Source organism: Lepidochelys olivacea (assembly GCF_965140295.1).
Source record: "Lepidochelys olivacea isolate rLepOli2 genome assembly, chromosome: 16".
Lineage (NCBI taxonomy): Eukaryota > Metazoa > Chordata > Testudines > Cheloniidae > Lepidochelys > Lepidochelys olivacea.
In genome coordinates this window covers 5046314-5064882 of record NC_140426.1, presented here as the reverse complement: position 1 = coordinate 5064882, position 18569 = coordinate 5046314, and the positions used below count along the sequence as shown (strand labels likewise).

The following is an 18569-nucleotide window of genomic DNA, read 5'->3' as shown; positions in this document are numbered from 1 at the left end:
TAGGAGCATTAGTGGAATGCCAAATTAGAGCTGTGACCCATCTAGCCCACTCTTCTGTCAAGCAGGGGCCGGTGCTGGATACTACAGAGGAAGGTGGAAGACTCCCTTAATGGACGGTTGTGGAATATGCTGCCCATGAGTTTCTTCCTAGCCCTCAGTTAGTGGCTGCTTTATACCCTGCAGCAGGAGAGTGGATATCCCTAACTTTTGAACTATCTGACATAACTATGGATGTTCTCATTACCTATATAAAGATCAGCTCCTCCTCTGAATCCTTGGCCTCATCAGTCCTCAAACTGGCCTGTGGAACTCACTGACACAAATTATGCATTTGTTTAAAAAAAATCTTTCTTTTGAGTCTTAAGCTTGTGACCTTTCATTTTCACTAAATGTCCCCAGGTTCTTATATTGTGAGAGGTCCTGAGGTATTTTTGTGCACCTCTGTTGCATCTCCTCTCTAAATTAAACAGGCCCTGTTCTTCTCAGTCCCACTTCATCTAGAAGCCTCTTCAGACCACAGACCATTTCTGGACTTCTCATTTTTCTATCTCATTGTTGGCAGAGGGAACAGAACGGAACTCAGCATTTCAGATGAGGGTCCCCAATTAATGTATATAACTACCACAATAGTTGGACAATGGCACAGACGCCTAGGGAAGTCATGGAAGCTCCTTCACTGGAGGTTTTCAAAAGGAGGCTGGACAGCCGTCTGTCTTGGATGGTTTAGACACAACAAATCCTGTGTGTTGGCAGGGGGTTAGACTAGCTCAGTGGCTCTCAGCCTTTCCAGACTACTGTGCCCCTTTCAGGAGTCTGATTTGTCTTGCGTGCCCCCAGGTATCACCCCACTTAAAAAATACTTGCTTTCAAAATCAGACACAAAAATACAAAAGTGTCACAGCCACACTATTGCTGAAACATTGCTTCCTTTCTCATTTTTACCATATAATTATAAAATAAATCCATTGGAATATAAATATTGTACTTCCATTTCAGTGTGTATATAGAGCAGTATAAACAAGTCATTGTATGATATTTTAGTTTGTACTGACTTCGCTAGTGCTTTAGATGTAGCCCGTTGTAAAACTAGGCAAATATCTAGATGAGTTGATGTACCCCCTGGAAGACCTCTGCATAATTCCCTGGGTTAAATGTACTCTTGGTTGAGAACCACTGGACTAGATGACCCTCGTGGTCCCTTCTAATCCTGTGGTTCTATGACGATGTAATATTCTTACTAATGTCTATCCCATTCCTTATGCATCCTAACATGTGGTTTGCACCTTAACCTCTGCTCAGGGCTCAACAATAGGCATTCATTGGACTCTCCATGGTGATTCCTACATCTCGCAGTGTGGCTTAGAACCCACCAATGTTTCTGAGTTAAAATCCTTCAAATAGATGTTTCCTTGTATTTATTAAGATGGTCAGAGAAAATCTGATTAGCAATGGCTGCGGCTATGGCAGCCTTGTCTATACTTGGGCTCCTGCCATTGCTAACGCTAGTGAGAAATATCAAGTCCCTGTTATAGACAAGTCATGTGGCTTTATGGCTTCCACTTATGCTGAGCTTTGACTCCTCCCTCCTATCCGCATGTGTTGTAGCTGCTGTTTCCTGGTACGAGGACTTCCAGAGGCTCTATGACACCATCCCCTGCGTGGAAGTGCAGACCCTGACGGAGCACAATGACCAGGTCTTACACCTTAGCTTCTCCCACACAGGTTACCTGTTTGCATCCTGCTCCAAGGACTGCACAGTTAAGGTAAAGGGCATGCAGCTTTTGTTCTGAGGGGTTTATTCACTCATCTAAGCTGGCCACATTCAGGTTCCAGCTGTGAAAATCTTCCGTTGAGCTCTTATATGCTGACCCTCTCTGGTTAGTGCCGTCAGGCCTTCTAGTCAGGAGCTGTGGGGAGGGATTCTGGGGCTGAAACTTCTTAGTGTCCAGAAAGCAGAGGAGGCATGATGGGCAGGTCAGGAGCATCTGAGTTTGTGGGGCTTTGGGCCATCCGGACTGCTCAGTCTGGCCCTTCTCCGAGTGGCTGGTTATCACTGTGACTTCTGGGACTCCTTTACTAGACCTCTTTTACTTCCTTTACAGGGCTTAGTGCATTTCTTGTGTGATGTGGCTCTCCTAAGTGCATAGAAATCAAGGAGGGGAAGCAGGGGTTGTGGAGGTTATGGGCAGGTTGCATAGGGACAAGGGTTTGGCTGGGGAAGGAGTGGGAGTTGGCTTTGCAAAGCAGTCTCTGGATGCATAGACTGTAAAGCCAGAAGGGACCATCATGATCGGCTAATCTGACCCCTGCTCATCACAGGCCACTGACCCTTCCCCACCCGCTCCTGTAACAGACCCCTAATGTAATTCCCTTGCCTGAGCTCTCCCTCGCTGAGATTTCTGACCTAAGCCCCAAGCCGTGTGCTGTCACCCCAGCCTGGGCAATGATTGGGCAGGGATTAGGAGAGTAGGAAGGGGACCCAAGAAACAAGTGAGACATAGACATAGAATATCAGCGTTGGAAGGGACCTCAGGAGGTCATCTAGTCCAACCCCCTGCTCAAAGCAGGACCAATCCCCAATTTTTGCCCTAGATCCCTAAATGGCCCCCTGAAGGATTGAACTCACAACCCTGAGTTTAGCAGGCCAATGCTCAAACCACTGAGCTATCCCTCAGTGGTGTGAACAGTTTTGTGGGTCTAGGTGTCAGGGCTCCTGACTCTGCTACTGACTCGCTGTCCCTGTGGGTGAGTCATGTCCCCTCCCTGTGCCTCATCTGGGGGGCTCTGCACATTGACTGGGTTCACTTGGCCCTAACCTGGGGAAAGCTGGCTGGGTGCAGCAGGGTCCAGCCTGACTGCTGAGGTGGCCAGTGGCGGTGTGGAGGTTGGAAGGTGGACTAAGTTAAGGCCAGGTATCCCTAACTAGACACCAACTCCATTGCCAGGAACCAGGGAATCCTGACAGACTGCAGTGACTTCTGCTAGCATAGGGCCTGGGCCCAGCTCCAATCCCACTCGCATTGCACTGGGGCCCACTGCAGTCAGAAATGAAGATGGTCACAGGCCCTTCCCCCAGCCGGGGGATGTGACCAGTGTTCCCTCTAATTTCTTATGCACGTGTGCGGAATGAGTTTTGTTATGGGCACCAATATGAAGGTGATGTGTGACATGACCCTGTGTGACACATCACCTTCATATTGGTGCCCATAACAAAATTCATGTGGTGGGCTTGGGGCCGAGGGGTTCAGAGTATGGGAGGGGGCTCAGGGCTGGAGCAGAGAGTTGGGGTGTATGTGGGGAGGTACAGGCTCTAGGCTGGGGATGAGGGGTGCAGGCTGGGCCGTGGCTGCAGTGGGAAAAGAGGACTCTTCCCAGCCCTCTCTCACCTCAGCAGCTTGGGGCCAGGGGAGAGGTGCTTCTTCCTGGCCCCAGCAGCTCCAGTGGGGCTGGCCTGAGCTGAGAGAGGGGCTCCTCTCCCTGGCAGCTCCGGCAGGCCTGGGTCGGGCCGAGGCAGGGGCTCCTCTCCTCCGGCCGCGGCAGGTCCACGCTGGGGTTGGCGGTGAGGGGCGCCTCTCCCTGCCACAGCCCTGAGCCCCTGCGCATGGCTTAATCGGGGGCCACGCAGCTTAGAGGGAACCTAGGAAATGACCCTAAAATGAACCAGGAGGCAGAACTGAGCTCTCAGAGGAACAACTGTCCTGAGTGCTGCAGAGCACCAGCCCTCTGAGGCTGAGGGAATGATAGTAACGGGGCAGTGCACTGGTTGGGGCCAAATTCATCGAAGATCTTCATAGCAATGACTGCAAACCCTCCGGTTCCCTTCTGAATGGCTTTCTGGCAGCGAGGCTGGGGTTAGCACATCTCCATCTGTTTGCTTCCGTGCCTCCTGACTGGTGCTCTGTGAATCCTGGTTAATGACACGCTCTGAGTGAAACAGCCTGCCCTGTCCCCTTTGTCCTCAGATCTGGAACAACGAGCTGGCCATTTCCCTGCTCCACAGCTCCAACATGAGGCTGTACAACTGGAGCTACACCCAGTTCTCCCAGTTCAACTCGGATGACTCCCTCCTCCTGGTGTCAGGGGTCTTTGTGGGGCCTCGCAACTGCTCGTCAGGAGAGATCGCTGTCATTAGCCTGGGTAATGCTCATTTCAGCTTGGCTCTGCCTTGGTGTGAGTGTGGAACTGGCTGGATAGCCACAGACTCAAATTGCCCTTGGAAAGCTGAAGGTGGCAGGACGGAGGGGCTGTGACTTGGCCCATGGCTAGGAGAGGGACTGGATGGGTTTTTCATGTCCCTTTTTAAAAGGGACCTTTGGCAGACTCTGATGCTGTTGAAAGTGAGGCACTGATGCCGCAGTCAGGCAGCAGGAGAGCAGGCAGTGGGCAAGCTTTCCCCCACAGCTCAGTCCTGAGGCTACCCCATCTCCCAGCTCTGCCAATAGCCTCTGAGTCACAAAACCGTTAGCTGGTCTTTTCCTGTCATATCACAGAGCTTTGCTGATGAACATCCCTCTTGGCCTGGATTGCCCTCTGCTGCTCCAGTCCTGGGACCATATTAATCTTGAGTTACAGTATCTCCTGCTATCTCTATCCTGGGATCCCTACCCAAGTGGAGGCTTCTTACAGGGATGGATTGGCTCAAAACCTGTGGGCCCTTGTAAATCGACAGTGACGCTCACTGCGCCGAGAAAGAGAGAGAGCCCTTGTATGATGTAGGGGAATATCTTGGCTGCTAGTTACCATAGCGCCACTGAAAGGCAGAGTGTGTTGGGAATCCACACTGATGATAAGCTGTAAGAGGGACCATCCATCTTTACATCCACTCTGCTTCAGGGATCAGCTGGGCCTCTGACTTGAATCCCCGTCCTGTGCGTCCTGTCTCTTGCTTCACTGGGGTCCTTTCTGTGGAGCTGTATTATCCTCCCCCTTTCTCCTTCCCTACAGAGAACTTCACGCTCCTCTCCAGGGTGAGGAATAAACCCTATGATGTGTTTGGCTGCTGGCTGAATGAAACCAACTTGATTTCCGGCAACCTGCACCGAATTGGGCACATCACCTCCTGCTCTGTGCTGTGGCTGAACAATGCCTTCCAGGTGTGTCCCAGGGCCATGCTTCTCCAGACTCTGGGTTGTTTAATAGCCTGGACAGTTCCCGTCAGCTGGGTGTGAGACATTGACTCTCTGACATCACTGCTGAGCCCCCTTTTTGGGGACCGATGCCTTAGAGAACCCTGGGCACTGCCAACAGGGGTGAGGAACGGAGCACTCTCCCACGATCATGCCTCCTGTAGTGGGAGTTAGGGTCGTTCTGGGAGCAAATACAGTGATAGCATGAACTTGGGAGAAGGTTAAGAGGGGTGGAGAGCTTAGGCTCAAGGTAGAGTTGGCTCAAGGCGGCCCTCCAGTACCCCGTTGCCTCCCTGGCACAGCACCCGTTGCAGTGGGCACTTCCCATGTGGCTCTGTGCTGTCTGCTTCCATGCACTCGTGTTGTTTTAATGGGGATGGACACTGGAGTCCAGCCCAGGGTCTCATTCTGGAAGGGACCAGAGGATGAGCCATGGTGAGCAGGTGGGTTAAGAGTCATTGGATGCCTTGATGGGTCCTGTGAGAGCTGGGTGCCTAGGGCTGGAGTCTGTCAGCTGTTGCCAACCTGCCATCATATCTGGGTGCTTGGCCTTATGGGACACAGGTGCTCACTGGACAGGGAATTAATATGGCCACAGATGGGCCAAAGAATCCTCCTTGCTAGAGGAAATGAGGGAAGTGAATGTCATGTGACTTGTTGGAGGAAGTGCTGTCTCGCACTTTGCGGCTTCCAAGGAGGGGGATCCAAGCACTGCTCCTGCTCTGTCATGGGTTCGCTGTGACCTGTGGAATTCACTTACCCATTGTGCCTCAGTTTCCTCCTTGGTGAAATAGGGAGAACAGTTCCTCCCCCTGGGAGGCAGGTGTTGGATAGGGATGTTGAGCTCAGTCTGCTTGTTGCGCTTTGAGATCCTCGTTTGACAGGCACTATCTGTTTGTACAGCTCTCCTCATTGAGCCTTACTACAGCAGGCTGTATTGGCAGGTATTGTATTTCTATTGGCAGGCTGACCCCTTGCTTCTCCATAGCAGATGGGAGTATTATTATTAGTTTGCCACTTGTGCCCCTTCCCCTCAGTTCTTTAGGCTCAAGCATGCTCTATTCCATCTGCCGCCTCTTGCATCAGTTACTACAAACTGCTCCGGAGAAGGTGGACAAACACTGCCTGGCAGCCCATCGCTGTCTTGTTGCTGGCCCCGGCAGCCCTATAGAATGAGAATAGCTCCTTCATCTTTCACTGAGTGCTATGAAACCTCAGTCTTTATTATACAAGCACCAGGGATCTGTCAGTGCTGAGCAAACGTTGAAGTGTTAACCCTCGCAGCCCCTGAGAGGTAAGGATTTAATTCCCCCATTTTACAGATGGGGGAAAATGAAGCCTGGATGTTGAGTTCCCCAAGTTCTGAGCCAGACCCTGTAAGTCCTTTTTCTACCCGTTAGCCTGTACTCCCTTTTTAATGGTGTTGACAATTTGCAGGCCCAAAGAAGTGGAGCATTCATGTCATTGGCAGCCTATGTCAGTGCAGATTGCGAGATGAAGCAGTCTGCAGGATGAAGTAGCTGCAGTGAAACCCTCCCAAAGGAAGGAAATGGAGAAACAAACTCTAGGAAGCAAATTGGTAACTGTTTTTCTGCTCCTAGAATGGCCAATCATGCCGAACCAGTGGTCAGAATAGAAGCTTTGTTCCTGAACCTATGTATGTTAGGACAGGCGGTGTCAGCTAGAGGACTAAAGCAGAGAACTCTGGGTTCTATTCCCAACTCTGCCACTGTCTGGCTGTGTGACCCTGGGTAAGTCACTTCCCATCTTACAGGTGGGGAAACTGAGGCACAGAGGGGACCTGCTATACTGGCCCATCTCCAGGGAGCTCCATTCACCATCACTTGTAAAGTGCTTTGACAGCCTCTGTTGAAAAGCCCTAAAGGGCACAGTGTCGTTTAGAGAGGGCTCCCTCTCTCGAGGGTTTGGGGCTCCTATGAAGTCTGTTGTAGAAGTGATTCTGAGCCCTTTTGTGCTCTCTGGTACTGTTTGGTCACAGTGAGAAGGCATCTGTGCACTCTCTCCCCTCTGTTAACAGGGCATAGAGTCTGAGAATGTGAATGTAGTGAAGAGACTGTTCAAAATCCAGAACTTGAATGCCAGCACTATCCGGACAGTGATGGTGGCAGACTGCAGCCGCTATGATGCCCCGGACCTGCTCCTGGACTACAAGGAGCAGCTGGCTGCTGCTACCTCTCCCTACCAGGTCTTCGACCTTGGCAGTGACAGTGAGGAAGAGGAGGTGAAGCCCAAGCAGAAGGTGATGCGAGAGCCAGTGGCGCAGGCATCACCGGGTGGTGGGAGCGGGACAGCAGAGGATGGGCTGCAGCAGTTCCTGGATGACATCCTTGAAGGCCGTGTGATGCCCGTCCTGAGTGAGAGAGAGCTGGAGACGAAGGTGGCAGAGCTGCTTGCTAGGAACCGGACTAAACTGCCTGAACTAACCCAGCTCCCCACAGAGGCCAGTAACAAGAAGAAATACTTAATCTTCACCACAGGATGCCTCACCTACTCTCCACACCAGATAGGTGAGTAGCAGAGCTCTGCCTTGCTCGGGCTCCCACTGGGCTCTGACGTTCACAACACAGTCTGAGGGACAAAGCTGGGCAATGACAGTCCACTTGCTGACTCAGTGCCTTATTGTAAGTGAACTGCTGTTTTAGTGCAGAGGCTCTGGTCACCTCCTAGCACAGTGGATTTCTGTTAGGTGCCTTCTGTAGTTAAGGTTTCAAAACCGCTTCCATTATAACCCCTTTCCAAAATGCTTCCCACCAGGCTGTGTTTTTCCAGACTTGGTCTCTGGCCAAAGGTGAAACTTTCTGGGAAGTTTATGCAAAATCCTGTCCGCTGTTTTGAGATTAAAAAAAGTTCAACTCCCTAGAACTTTTTAATAATAAAAATCTAGCCACCCGTTGTATTTAGTTACAGCTAGAGAAATGTAAATCTTGTCATAGCCAGGGACCTGTCTGAGGGCTCGAGCCCTTGCTGGGTTTAAGAGCTCCGAGCGTCTGCAAGCTACGTACTGAGCATGCACAGCAGATGTATTTTTATTTTTTCTTTCTGTAGTACTTAGAAAACTGCAGGTGCAACCAGTTATATGGGAGCTCTTGGCAATGCTGACACCTTATATGTCTCTGATTCTCCCAGTTTGGCTTGTTCTCCTTGAGACTCAGGGCAGCTTGGAAGAGGATCAGCTCAGATCTGAGTGCTCAGACCTCCAGCATATTAGGGCTTTGCACATTCAGCCAAAGCATTCCCACAGACGGCACTCTCTAAGGTCTGGAACCCCACTTTTAAGTGGTCTAATTGTAGAAGGTTCAGTGATTTCCAGCCCCTGCCTCATTCCCTTGCGGAGACAGAGCCACAGCCACAACACTAGTGCTGGCAGCTGACTGCCAGAGTCCCAGGTGACAGCCTCTTTGGAAGGGGGCTTTCCCTCCACTTTTCCGTCCCCCATGCTGGAGCCTTGAGTGGGAAGAGCCCTGTGGGGCTAGGGCAAATGCTAGAGCTGTGAGGAGTGTCGCCACCAGGAATGGGAGTGGGGACAACTGATCCTTCCCCCACCTACCCCCTAGCTTCTTTTCAAAAGGTGCCTAAGAAACAGAGCCCAAGGCCAGGGAGGAACCAACCACCTCTAGTACAAGCAGAAGGGGAGGGAGTGGGAAGCTGCTCTTGGTCTCCCTGCTCTGCATCTGTGGTGAAGCGAACTTTGCATCTTCCTGGTTCCTTCCCCTGCCTGCACTCCCCAATTCAGCCTCCATCCCCTCCTGCTCTCTTGGCTCTCATCTGATTTTACCACCTGCCTGAGCCAGAAGGGAAGGCTTTCCAGGTTCTAAGTTTGTAGAAAGCAGTTAAGATGAGCCACTTGGGAAATAGTCTTTGATCATATAATTGAAGCCTGACTCCTAGTGCATGATATACACAAGGGGCAGAGTTAAGGTCATGTGTCCAACCCTAGCTTTGGCATTTTGTGACTTTATCTGTGCACTGTAACACTGCAATAATGTAGAACTAGCATCTCTAGGTTCCACCACCAGCAGGCTGTAATATTCTGCCGTCTGGTCTTGTGTTGGTGTTGAGAAAAGTACAGCCCATCCTCCAACTTGGCCTGACATCACCTTTTCAGCATGGGCCCTGGTGGCTACAGGATGCTCCATCTGGATGTGAGCAGTCAGGTCCCTTGGATCAAGGCTGCATATTGCATGCTGGGACCTGTAGTGTACATAGGCTGAAGCACCATGTGAAAAATGGAAAACTGCAAATTATGTGCAGCCCTTGGGCTCCTGTAAAGCTGCCAGCATAGTCTTCTGTGGGATAGTTATGGTGCCTTTGAATTAAAGGGATTTCTTAACTTGGAACTATTGCCTAAAGCAGAGAGAGTGATCTTATACCAGGGCAAACCACTGGCTTCTTCCTCTCCCAATGGCAGGCATCACAGAATGTTTGCTGAAAGGTTTGTGTGTAGAACAGGCCTCCTGCATCTGCTCTCTGCCCCAAGGACTTGGTATTTAAATTTACTTGCTGCATGCTTGGAGCACACTGCTCCGATGGGTTGGGTGCACTATTGGAAGTCTTACATGCCCTACTGGTGTGTCATTGACTCACGTGAGACCAGAGTTCAGTCCTGCTACCAAAGCTCTTGGCTTCACTCATCTGACCTGTGCTGCTCTCTGGCAGGTGCTTTGGTGGCTTCCCTTTCCTCCCATGCTGCAGGATTTCTCTGCCAGACCTAGGTTTGAATCCAGGAAATGTGCTACTTAGTCTAATATTCAAATGAAACCTGTCACAGGAGCCAGGGAAAAGGTCATCTCCTTTTCCTATTGAGGTCCAGGCAAAGTTGCGACCCAGGGCCCCTGTTATAGGCTCTCAGCTGCGTCTCATTTGGGCTGCTGGGATGGATTTCCCCAGCCACCTCCCAGACAGGACCTCAAAGCTGGAATTCAGCTGTAATGGTGCTGTGCTCATGTGGTAAAACATCCCTCAGGGAACCTATTTGGTGCCCCTTTGTGCTGTACAGAAAACAGGTGTGACTGGGGTCCTAGTGGGGGCCAGCTGTGGTCACTCAATTAGGGTGAACCGCAAAGAATGGGGCAGACAAACCTGGTGGATATTCCAATACTTAGATTTACCAAGCCAGCATAAAACAGCTTCTGAGTAACCAGTAAGGTAATAAAGAAGTACAAACAACACAGTTCCCTTAAAGTGATCCAGCCTCAAGCCTCCATCCAGGTACCCACATCAGATATGATGAAATTTATGTAAATCTTACTTCATCATATAAAAGAAAAGGTTCTACCAATCCCAAAGAATCGGACACATTATCTTCCAGGTTAATGAATATTCCAGATCTTGCCCAAATACACGCTACAGCCAAGTCTTATTAACTAAACTAAACTTTATTAAAAAACGAGAGAGAGAGTAGGGTTAAAAGACCGACAGACAGACAGGAGTTCAATTCATTGAGGTGCAGATTGACAGCAGAGATGGTGAGCTTCATAGCTGCAAAGAGTTCTTTCAGAAATAGGTCATTGGACTATAACCTATGTCCAAATATCATATTCAGGGCGTTCCCCCAGCATAACTAGGAACTCAGTCTTGCAACTCAAACTTCCCCTGATGAAGCCTAAGCAGCTCTGAGATGACAGAATCAGGACCCAAGGACCTTTTATACAATGTCATGTTTTTGACAAGTTGGAGTTCAAAAGGTTATTAGCATGACTTTGAAGGAGGTCCATCACCGGTACTTAGCTATAGAATTAACATAAGGCAGTTTGCTTGTTCCTCCACCAGTCACAGTACATTTCAAAGAGAGATGAATACCGAGAGATCCCATTTTTACAATCATTTCAATGCTAGGATGTTCTTTTGACCTCTGAATTATCGGAATACAGCATAGGCAGGGACTGTTGATTACGTTGTTGACCCTACTCATACATGTGTAAATACCCAAAAACACAAACATTCTCTCCCCACATGTCTTATGAGAGTTTTTGATTTTGCAGGATGTTTAACCCTTCCTAGCCATGTGTCACAACAGGCTTTTCATGTGACTCTGGTCCTGCCCACAAGCTGATGCATTGTGGGCACAATCACTGAGGGCTTGTAAATTGCCTTGATCGCCAGATAAAAAGCACCAGGCACAGCCACATTTAAATAATAACAGTAATGCCAGCTCTCACAGTGCTTTTCATCAGCAGATCTCAAAGCACTTTACACACCTGGTTGGTACCCTCCCCGTGAGGAGTGAACGGGAAAGTGGCCCAAAAAGGCTGGCAGTTGGGGCACTTCCACACTTCTCTGTGCTTCTCTACACTTCAAATGCAGCTGTAGCACTTCAGTGAAGATACTACCTGTGCTGACGGCAGGGTTCTTCCATCCACCTCCCTGAGAGGTGACAGCTATGTTGACAGCGCTAGGTTGACGGGAAATTCTCCTGTGTGAACCGGTCAGTATAACTGTCGCTCAGGGATGGGGATTTTTCACGCCCCTAAGCAATGTAGTTATACCAATCTGATTTCCTAGTGTGAAGGCCTGAAGTGTGTTTTACTGAGAACTGGTAGTGGTGTTGAGTGTGATCGTCCCAGGACTGATCCAGCTTGGAGGACTCAGAGCTGTGGCTTGGGAGCTCTCTGCCAATTACTGAAGGGGTTGGTGCAAGATCCTTAGCACAGAGCTTCTCTCTCAAGAGTGAGTTTAAAAAGGTGTAAACCAAATGTCTGACTACACCCCCCTCCCCCAACTCGGTTGTCTCTGCATACATATATTTGCCTTTGCAGGATGCCTCTGAGGAATCTGTTGCAAATGACTACAGTTAAGATTCTGTCATAGGTATTTTTAGTAAAAGTCTAGGACACCTTACTTGACCTCCTTTGTACAAGATTTGGTGCCACTACATGACTTTGGTTGTAACAATGATCTACAGTTCATATTAATAACATCACAAAGTGTGAGCAATAAACAAAGATTCACAGAAGGCTGCATCCTGTCCCTGACTTTTACTAAAATACACTTGTGGGGGACTAACCGTCAGTCAGAGCGTTGCCAGGGGCTGAACTCCAGCAGCTGCTCCAGTCCCGCCACTGCTCCTGTGGCAAGGGCTGATGGCTGCTGCTCCGGCCCCACGGAGGTGGACCCGGCCCCACGGGGCCACCGCTCCAGCAGTCAGCCAGCCAGCAGCTCTGCCACTCCCGGGGCTAGCCGCCACTGTGGAAGAAGTCAGAGGTCCTGGAAGGTAATAGAATCCGTGACCTTCATGACAGAATCGTACTCTTACAACTCAGTTAACTTGTTCCCAGGCAGCAGGGAAGGGACCTTCTCTCAGGACTGGAGAAGGAGGATCCTGGGAACTACAGGCCAGTCAGCCTCACTTCAGTCCCCGGAAAAATCATGGAGCAGGTCCTCAAAGAATCAATCCTGAAGCACTTACATGAGAGGAAAGTGCTCAGGAACAGTCAGCATGGATTCACCAAGGGAAGGTCATGCCTGACTAAACTAATTGCCTTCTATGACGAGATAACTGGCTCTCTGGATGAAGGGAAAGCAGTGGACGTGTTGTTCCTTGCCTTTAGCAAAGCTTTTGATACGATCTCCAACAGTATTCTTGCCAGCAAGTTAAAGAAGTATGGGCTGGATGAATGGACTATAAGGTGGGTAGAAAGTTGGCTAGATTGTCGGGCTCAATGGGTAGTGATCAATGGCTCCATGTCTAGTTGGCAGCCGGTATCAAGTGGAGTGCCCCAGGGGTCGGTCCTGGGGCCGGTTTTGTTCAATATCTTCATAAATGATCTGGAGGATGGTGTGGATTGCACTCTCAGCAAATTTGCGGATGATACTAAACTGGGGGGAGTGGTAGATACGCTGGAGGGCAGGGATAGGATACAGAGGGACCTAGACAAATTGGAGGATTGGGCCATAAGAAATCTGATGAGGTTCAATAAGGATAAGTGCAGGGTCCTGCACTTAGGACGGAAGAACCCAATGCACAGCTACAGACTAGGGACCGAATGGCTAGGCAGCAGTTCTGCGGAAAAGGACCTAGGGGTGACAGTGGACGAGGAGCTGGATATGAGCCAGCAGTGTGCCCTTGTTGCCAAGAAGGCCAATGGCATTTTGGGATGTATAAGTAGGGGCATAGCGAGCAGATCGAGGGACGTGATTGTCCCCCTCTATTCGACATTGGTGAGGCCTCATCTGGAGTACTGTGTCCAGTTTTGGGCCCCACACTACAAGAAGGATGTGGATAAATTGGAGAGAGTCCAGCGAAGGGCAACAAAAATGATTAGGGGTCTGGAACACATGACTTCTGAGGAGAGGCTGAGGGAACTGGGATTGTTTAGTCTGCGGAAGAGAAGAATGAGGGGGGATTTGATAGCTGCTTTCAACTACCTGAGAGGTAGTTCCAGAGAGGATGGTTCTAGACTATTCTCTGTGGTGGAAGAGGACAGGACAAGGAGTAATGGTCTCAAGTTGCAGTGGGGGAGGTTTAGGTTGGATATTAGGAAAAACTTTTTCACTAGGAGGGTGGTGAAACACTGGAATGCGTTACCTAGGGAGGTGGTGGAATCTCCTTCCTTTGAGGTTTTTAAGGTCAGGCTTGACAAAGCCCTGGCTGGGATGATTTAATTGGTGATGGGTCCTGCTTTTGAGCAGGGGGTGGGACTAGATGACCTCCTGAGGTCCCTTCCAACCCTGATATTCTATGACTGCATCAGGAAACCACCACTGCAGTAATCGTCTGGTCCCGGTTAAACCTAGTTCCAAGGAGATTATAGCCGTTGAAAGGAAGTGTTTTGTGTTTGCTTTTGGAATTGCTCTGGCTGTAAACAGTGGGAGTGAAGGGACTAAACACCCCCATCCTAGCTGCAAACCTCACTGGAAGGGCACAAATGATGCTTTGGGCTGGTGCCACAGGAATAGCCAGCAGAGGAGAGTGCCGAGGGACTGATGCCCTGTACTGTACCATGACTCTCAGTCCCCACCCGAGCCTTGTCATAAAGGAGTCAGTTCCCAGCCAGGGTCCCCCATGTGGGTTTCCTCACTCCTAGCAGCTTGTAATAAGGTTTCAGAGGGACGCTCCTTGCTCTGGAGCCTGCAGGGAGCTCCCCTCAGTCCTTTGGCTTTTGAATGTTACCTATGAGTCAGGCAGCAGCAGCGCCCTCTTGCAGAGCAGACTAATCCCCCTTTTTGCCTCTCTTTCCCCTGAAGGGATTAAGCAGATCTTGCCTCATCAGATGACGACTGCTGGACCGGTGCTTGGGGAGGAGAGACGTTCGGACGAGTTCTTTGATTCGCTGGATCATGTCATCGACATCCACGGTCACATTATTGGGATGGGCCTTTCTCCTGATCACAGGTGGGTGTGGCAGGATGCGAGGCACAGCAGAGCAGAGGGTCTGCCATGGGGATGGAGCCACTGGCCACCAGCTGATCACTTTAAGTGTAGTTAGTGTGTGTGTGTGTGTGGGGGGGGGTGGTTCCAGAGCTTGGTGACTTTTTTTATTTAAGAAGAGCAAAGGGATTGTCCCTTTCCTCCATGGGCTCATTAATGCGTGTACACAGGCACAGACTAGACAGGCCCTTGGTATTTGAGATCTCTTCTCCCGGCCCCTGGCACAAAGCAAAATGCATGGAACTTAATGTGTCTATTAGCAGGGTGATAAGCCAAGTTGGCTCTGCTGGGGTCTAACCCTGGGTTCTGAAAACTATCAACTACAGCACTGTGCAGAGGAATGTCTCCATGCTGGCAGGGAAGTGACCCTGCAGCCAGGCACGGCATGCATAAGCTGCTCCATGCCAGAGGCTGCTGTAGTGGGGCACTGGACCCAGAGGGTGTTTCGGAGCGTAAATGGCTCTTGCATGTAATCATGGTGGTGCTTCGCTCATGTGCACAGAGTTAAACTGGTCACAGGATCTGGGGTCAGGAAGGAATTCCCCTCTCAAGCAAGTCGGGGAGAGAGTTGAGAGGACTCTCCATTAGCTCAGCTGAGTGTAGCTTGCTCTTGAGTGCAGGGACCCGGGGAGCTTGGGCTTTCCTCTTGTCTTGTATGTTTCTGTTTCTCCTGTGTGTGTGAGAGAGAGAGAGAGAGAGACAGAAGTGGGGGAGGGACGCTTGATTTAGCCCACACCGGGGAAGTGGTGGCCAGGAGTCTTGGCTGGGAGGGATAGGAATGGAATTGGGGACCAGCCAGATGCTGATTCTAGTAACTGCATGCAGGAGCTGCCTAAGGAGATGTTTTCCCCATCTGTGTGCTCTTGTTCTGGCTCTGTAGCTGGGCCAGGCCCTCTGAGTGGCTGGCTCGATAGAGGAGCTTGGTGTATAAAATGAACTCTCCTTGGAGTTTCCCAGCAGCACGTACTTAAAGGCCCTTTGTTAGGCACTTGGGGGGTTCCGACTTGCAGAACTGAGCAGGGATGGAAATGGCTTAATTGAAATCTTAAAAATAATTCATATAAACGTCTGTTTCCAAAACTCCAGGCTCCTGATCCTCCAGAGTCTGTAACCCAAACACCACGGCTGCGAGCTTGCACTGGAGAGCCAGGCAGTGAAACCAGCCAGTGCCCTAGCACAGCCATGCCAGAGAGGTTTTCTAGACCGGATGGTAATGCAGTTACTGGAGCAGTGACCCAGCAGTGTAACCTCTCCCCTCCTGTCCCCTAGGTACCTGTATGTGAACAGCCGGTCCTGGCCGCGGGACTGTGTGATCTCTGATCCCATGCAGCCACCCCCCATCGCAGAGGAGATTGACTTGCATGTGTTTGATCTGAAAACTATGAAGGAGGTGAAGCGAGCCCTCCGCGCGCACCGGGCCTACACCCCCAACGATGAATGCTTCTTCATCTTCCTTGATGTCAGCAGGGACTTCGTAGCCAGGTGCCCAGTGGGCCTGTCCCTCTTGGCCGCAAAGCTAGTGGGATGGGAGGGGAGAGAAACCCAGTTCCCCGGACCTCTGTGCTGTGCTCCTTGGTTTTTTGTTATAGAGCTAGGTCTGTGGCTGAGATGGGGTAGATTCTGCAGCACAAGGCCCAGCCTCGGAGGCACTCAGGCAATTCCTTCAGCAGCGCGACTTACCTGAAAAACTAGGCTTGTACCGAATGGGATGACTGCCAACCACGTGCTCAGTGCAGTGACGAGGCTAGCAGTCAGTATGTTATGCTGTCCCCGCGCTCTTGATTTGACAGTACTGGGTGAGGGAGCTCTGGAAGGTGGTATCTGGGGAGGAGATAGTCGAGGCTTCTGGTGGTTTGGGATTGTGGAAGGAGCATGTTGATGGGTAAGTTAACTCTGAACCCTAAAGATGACACTGATGAGTACCCATTGAACTGAGCAGCACAACTCACACCAGCACTACTGCAAACTCAGACAAACACCCTTGCATCGATTCCCCTTGGCTCCTTCTTGGAAAGGTTTTCCTCACAGCTGTGAGGGCTGGACACAAGCTGGGTCAGTATTTTGGGTGTAACCCCAGGCCTTAGGGGAGAGGCACCTGTTTCCTCCATATATTTTTGAGGCTTTTGGGGAAGGCGGGTTAGGGCCCCTTTCCCTCTGGCCGAGCTGGGTTCTTACTGGTGTCTTCTGTTCAATGCAGTGGGGCAGAGGATCGTCATGGCTACATTTGGGACCGGCACTATGACATCTGCCTGGCCAAGCTGCAGCATGACGACGTGGTCAACTCGGTGGTATTCAGCCCCATCGAGCAGGAACTGCTCCTGACAGCCAGTGATGACACCACCATCAAAGTGTGGCGCTCCCCCCGCACAGTGCGCATCCACCAAGCCAGGAAACCTAAGCCCCGGAAGCTGCTCTTCTCCTGGCTCATGAACCAGAAGAGCTGAGCCAGGCACCTGCTCATGCTGCTGCCTCACTCCAGCCACACCCTCTATTGTGCTTTGGACAGTGGGAGCGTAGATGGAGAGTAGCTGTGTGCAAAAGGTCCTGGAAGGATCCTACCCCAAGAGAGAACCTCGCGCTCCCGCCAATGGCTCGCATCTGACAAAACTGTTACAAACTGCAGCCTGTGAGCTGGGTCCGATCTGGGCCTTAGCGGGTCACTGCAGGGCAAATTCCCCGTCCACATCTCACCAGTGCTGCTAGGCGGTCACGCTACTTGCAGCCAAGCTTTGGTCACTGATCAGCACAGACTCTGGTGGCTTATTTTTCTTCGAGAGCTTGGGATCTAGCCTCACTGAGAGCTGTTGGCTGCAAAGCAGTTTGCCAAAGGGAAATGTCGCAGCACTGCTCTTGTCACAACTGGACTGTTTTAGTAGCTGTTTTATTGATGTCTGTTTGCAGGAGGCGCTGACGGTGTTACTGGTTAGCTAGGTCCTGAATACAAACTGGGAAGCAAAGAGACTTTCAAAAGAGGCGCTCGCTCTAGAAGGGCACAGCATTATGGCACGTGCATTGGCTTGCCAGCACTAAGATTCTGCTGACGGCAGCTAGCAACTTTCTGCCCCACGTCTCCACCTCGGGCCTACCAGAGCCCAAGGCAAGCCTCGGTTGCTGCTTTCCAGTAGCTGTGAGCCTGTGCATCTCCACCACTGGCTTCCACACAAGGGTACGTGGAGAGCTGGTGAGTCACATGGGACAGATCTTGATGAGCTGCTAAATAACATTAAGATGCTACAGTTGCGTTGCCTAATGTGGTGTTTTCCAGGCAATCCACTGCAGTGGTGATCACAAAGCTGAGTTTCCCCCTTCAATGAGGGCAGCTTATGGGCTAGAGTTGGCCATGAGTGTAGCTCATGCTGTGACAGTTGGAAACTCTTGGTATTTGGTCTGCAGGACATAGCAGGTGCCTATGCCATCCCAGCTGACACCGAGTTGCTCACTAACTGCTACCTGGCTGAGACCTGTCCAAGTGCTCTTTCACTGGGGGTGACTTCTCCCTGCTATGGTACTGGCCTCCCCAAGCGCCTTTAAGTTCTCATCTAACAAATCATCTCAGGAAACAATGAGTCAGTCTTTGCTGTGCTTGGTCATGCTGCACTCCTGGTCTCACCCAAGTCCCCTAGAGCTGGGTGTGATGAGGCAGCCTAGGGAAGCCAAGACTGATGGGGGCTTCTAAAGCCAGCAGTGGGAGATGAGGGGAAAATATCTCACTTCCAGTAGCTGGACCTGGTCAAAGCTGATCCCTCTTTAAGAACTAGTTTGTCTTTGAAAACAGCCCTAGGATTTTAACTGGGTGTCTGATCTAGGATCCAAATCCACAGGCCAGGATTTCTGAGGTGCTGGTAACCGCAGCTCCCAGTATCTTCAAGCTGCATGTCTCAGCAGCTTTGGACATAGCAGGCTGGAATTTGGAGGCCTCTGAACTGGGAAGCAGTGGCTGTGGCCTGCACAGCAGGGACGGCTGGGGAGGAAGAGAAAGTTGCGTACTTGTTTGTTGTCTGTACGCTCTGCTTTCGGTCAGTCCTCTGGGCTGCAGCCTCTGTGCTGTGTGGACA

General features: G+C 50.8%; 1 protein-coding gene across 5 annotated transcripts in view; it reads left to right on the top strand.

Annotated features, from left to right (window-relative positions):
- The window catches only part of FBXW5 (F-box and WD repeat domain containing 5), a 58680-nt gene extending 40930 nt beyond the window's left edge, over positions 1–17750 (top strand). For all 5 annotated transcript variants that reach the window (XM_084650353.1, XM_084650355.1, XM_084650351.1 and 2 more), the window contains 7 exons: positions 1606–1763; positions 3963–4137; positions 4945–5093; positions 7165–7654; positions 14331–14478; positions 15784–15996; positions 16712–17750. In XM_084650353.1, the coding sequence (XP_084506479.1) occupies positions 1606–1763; positions 3963–4137; positions 4945–5093; positions 7165–7654; positions 14331–14478; positions 15784–15996; positions 16712–16958 (1580 nt within the window). In that variant the 3' untranslated portion in view covers positions 16959–17750. The remainder of the gene's footprint in view (positions 1–1605; positions 1764–3962; positions 4138–4944; positions 5094–7164; positions 7655–14330; positions 14479–15783; positions 15997–16711) is intronic.
- Positions 17751–18569: the final 819 nt, after the last annotated feature.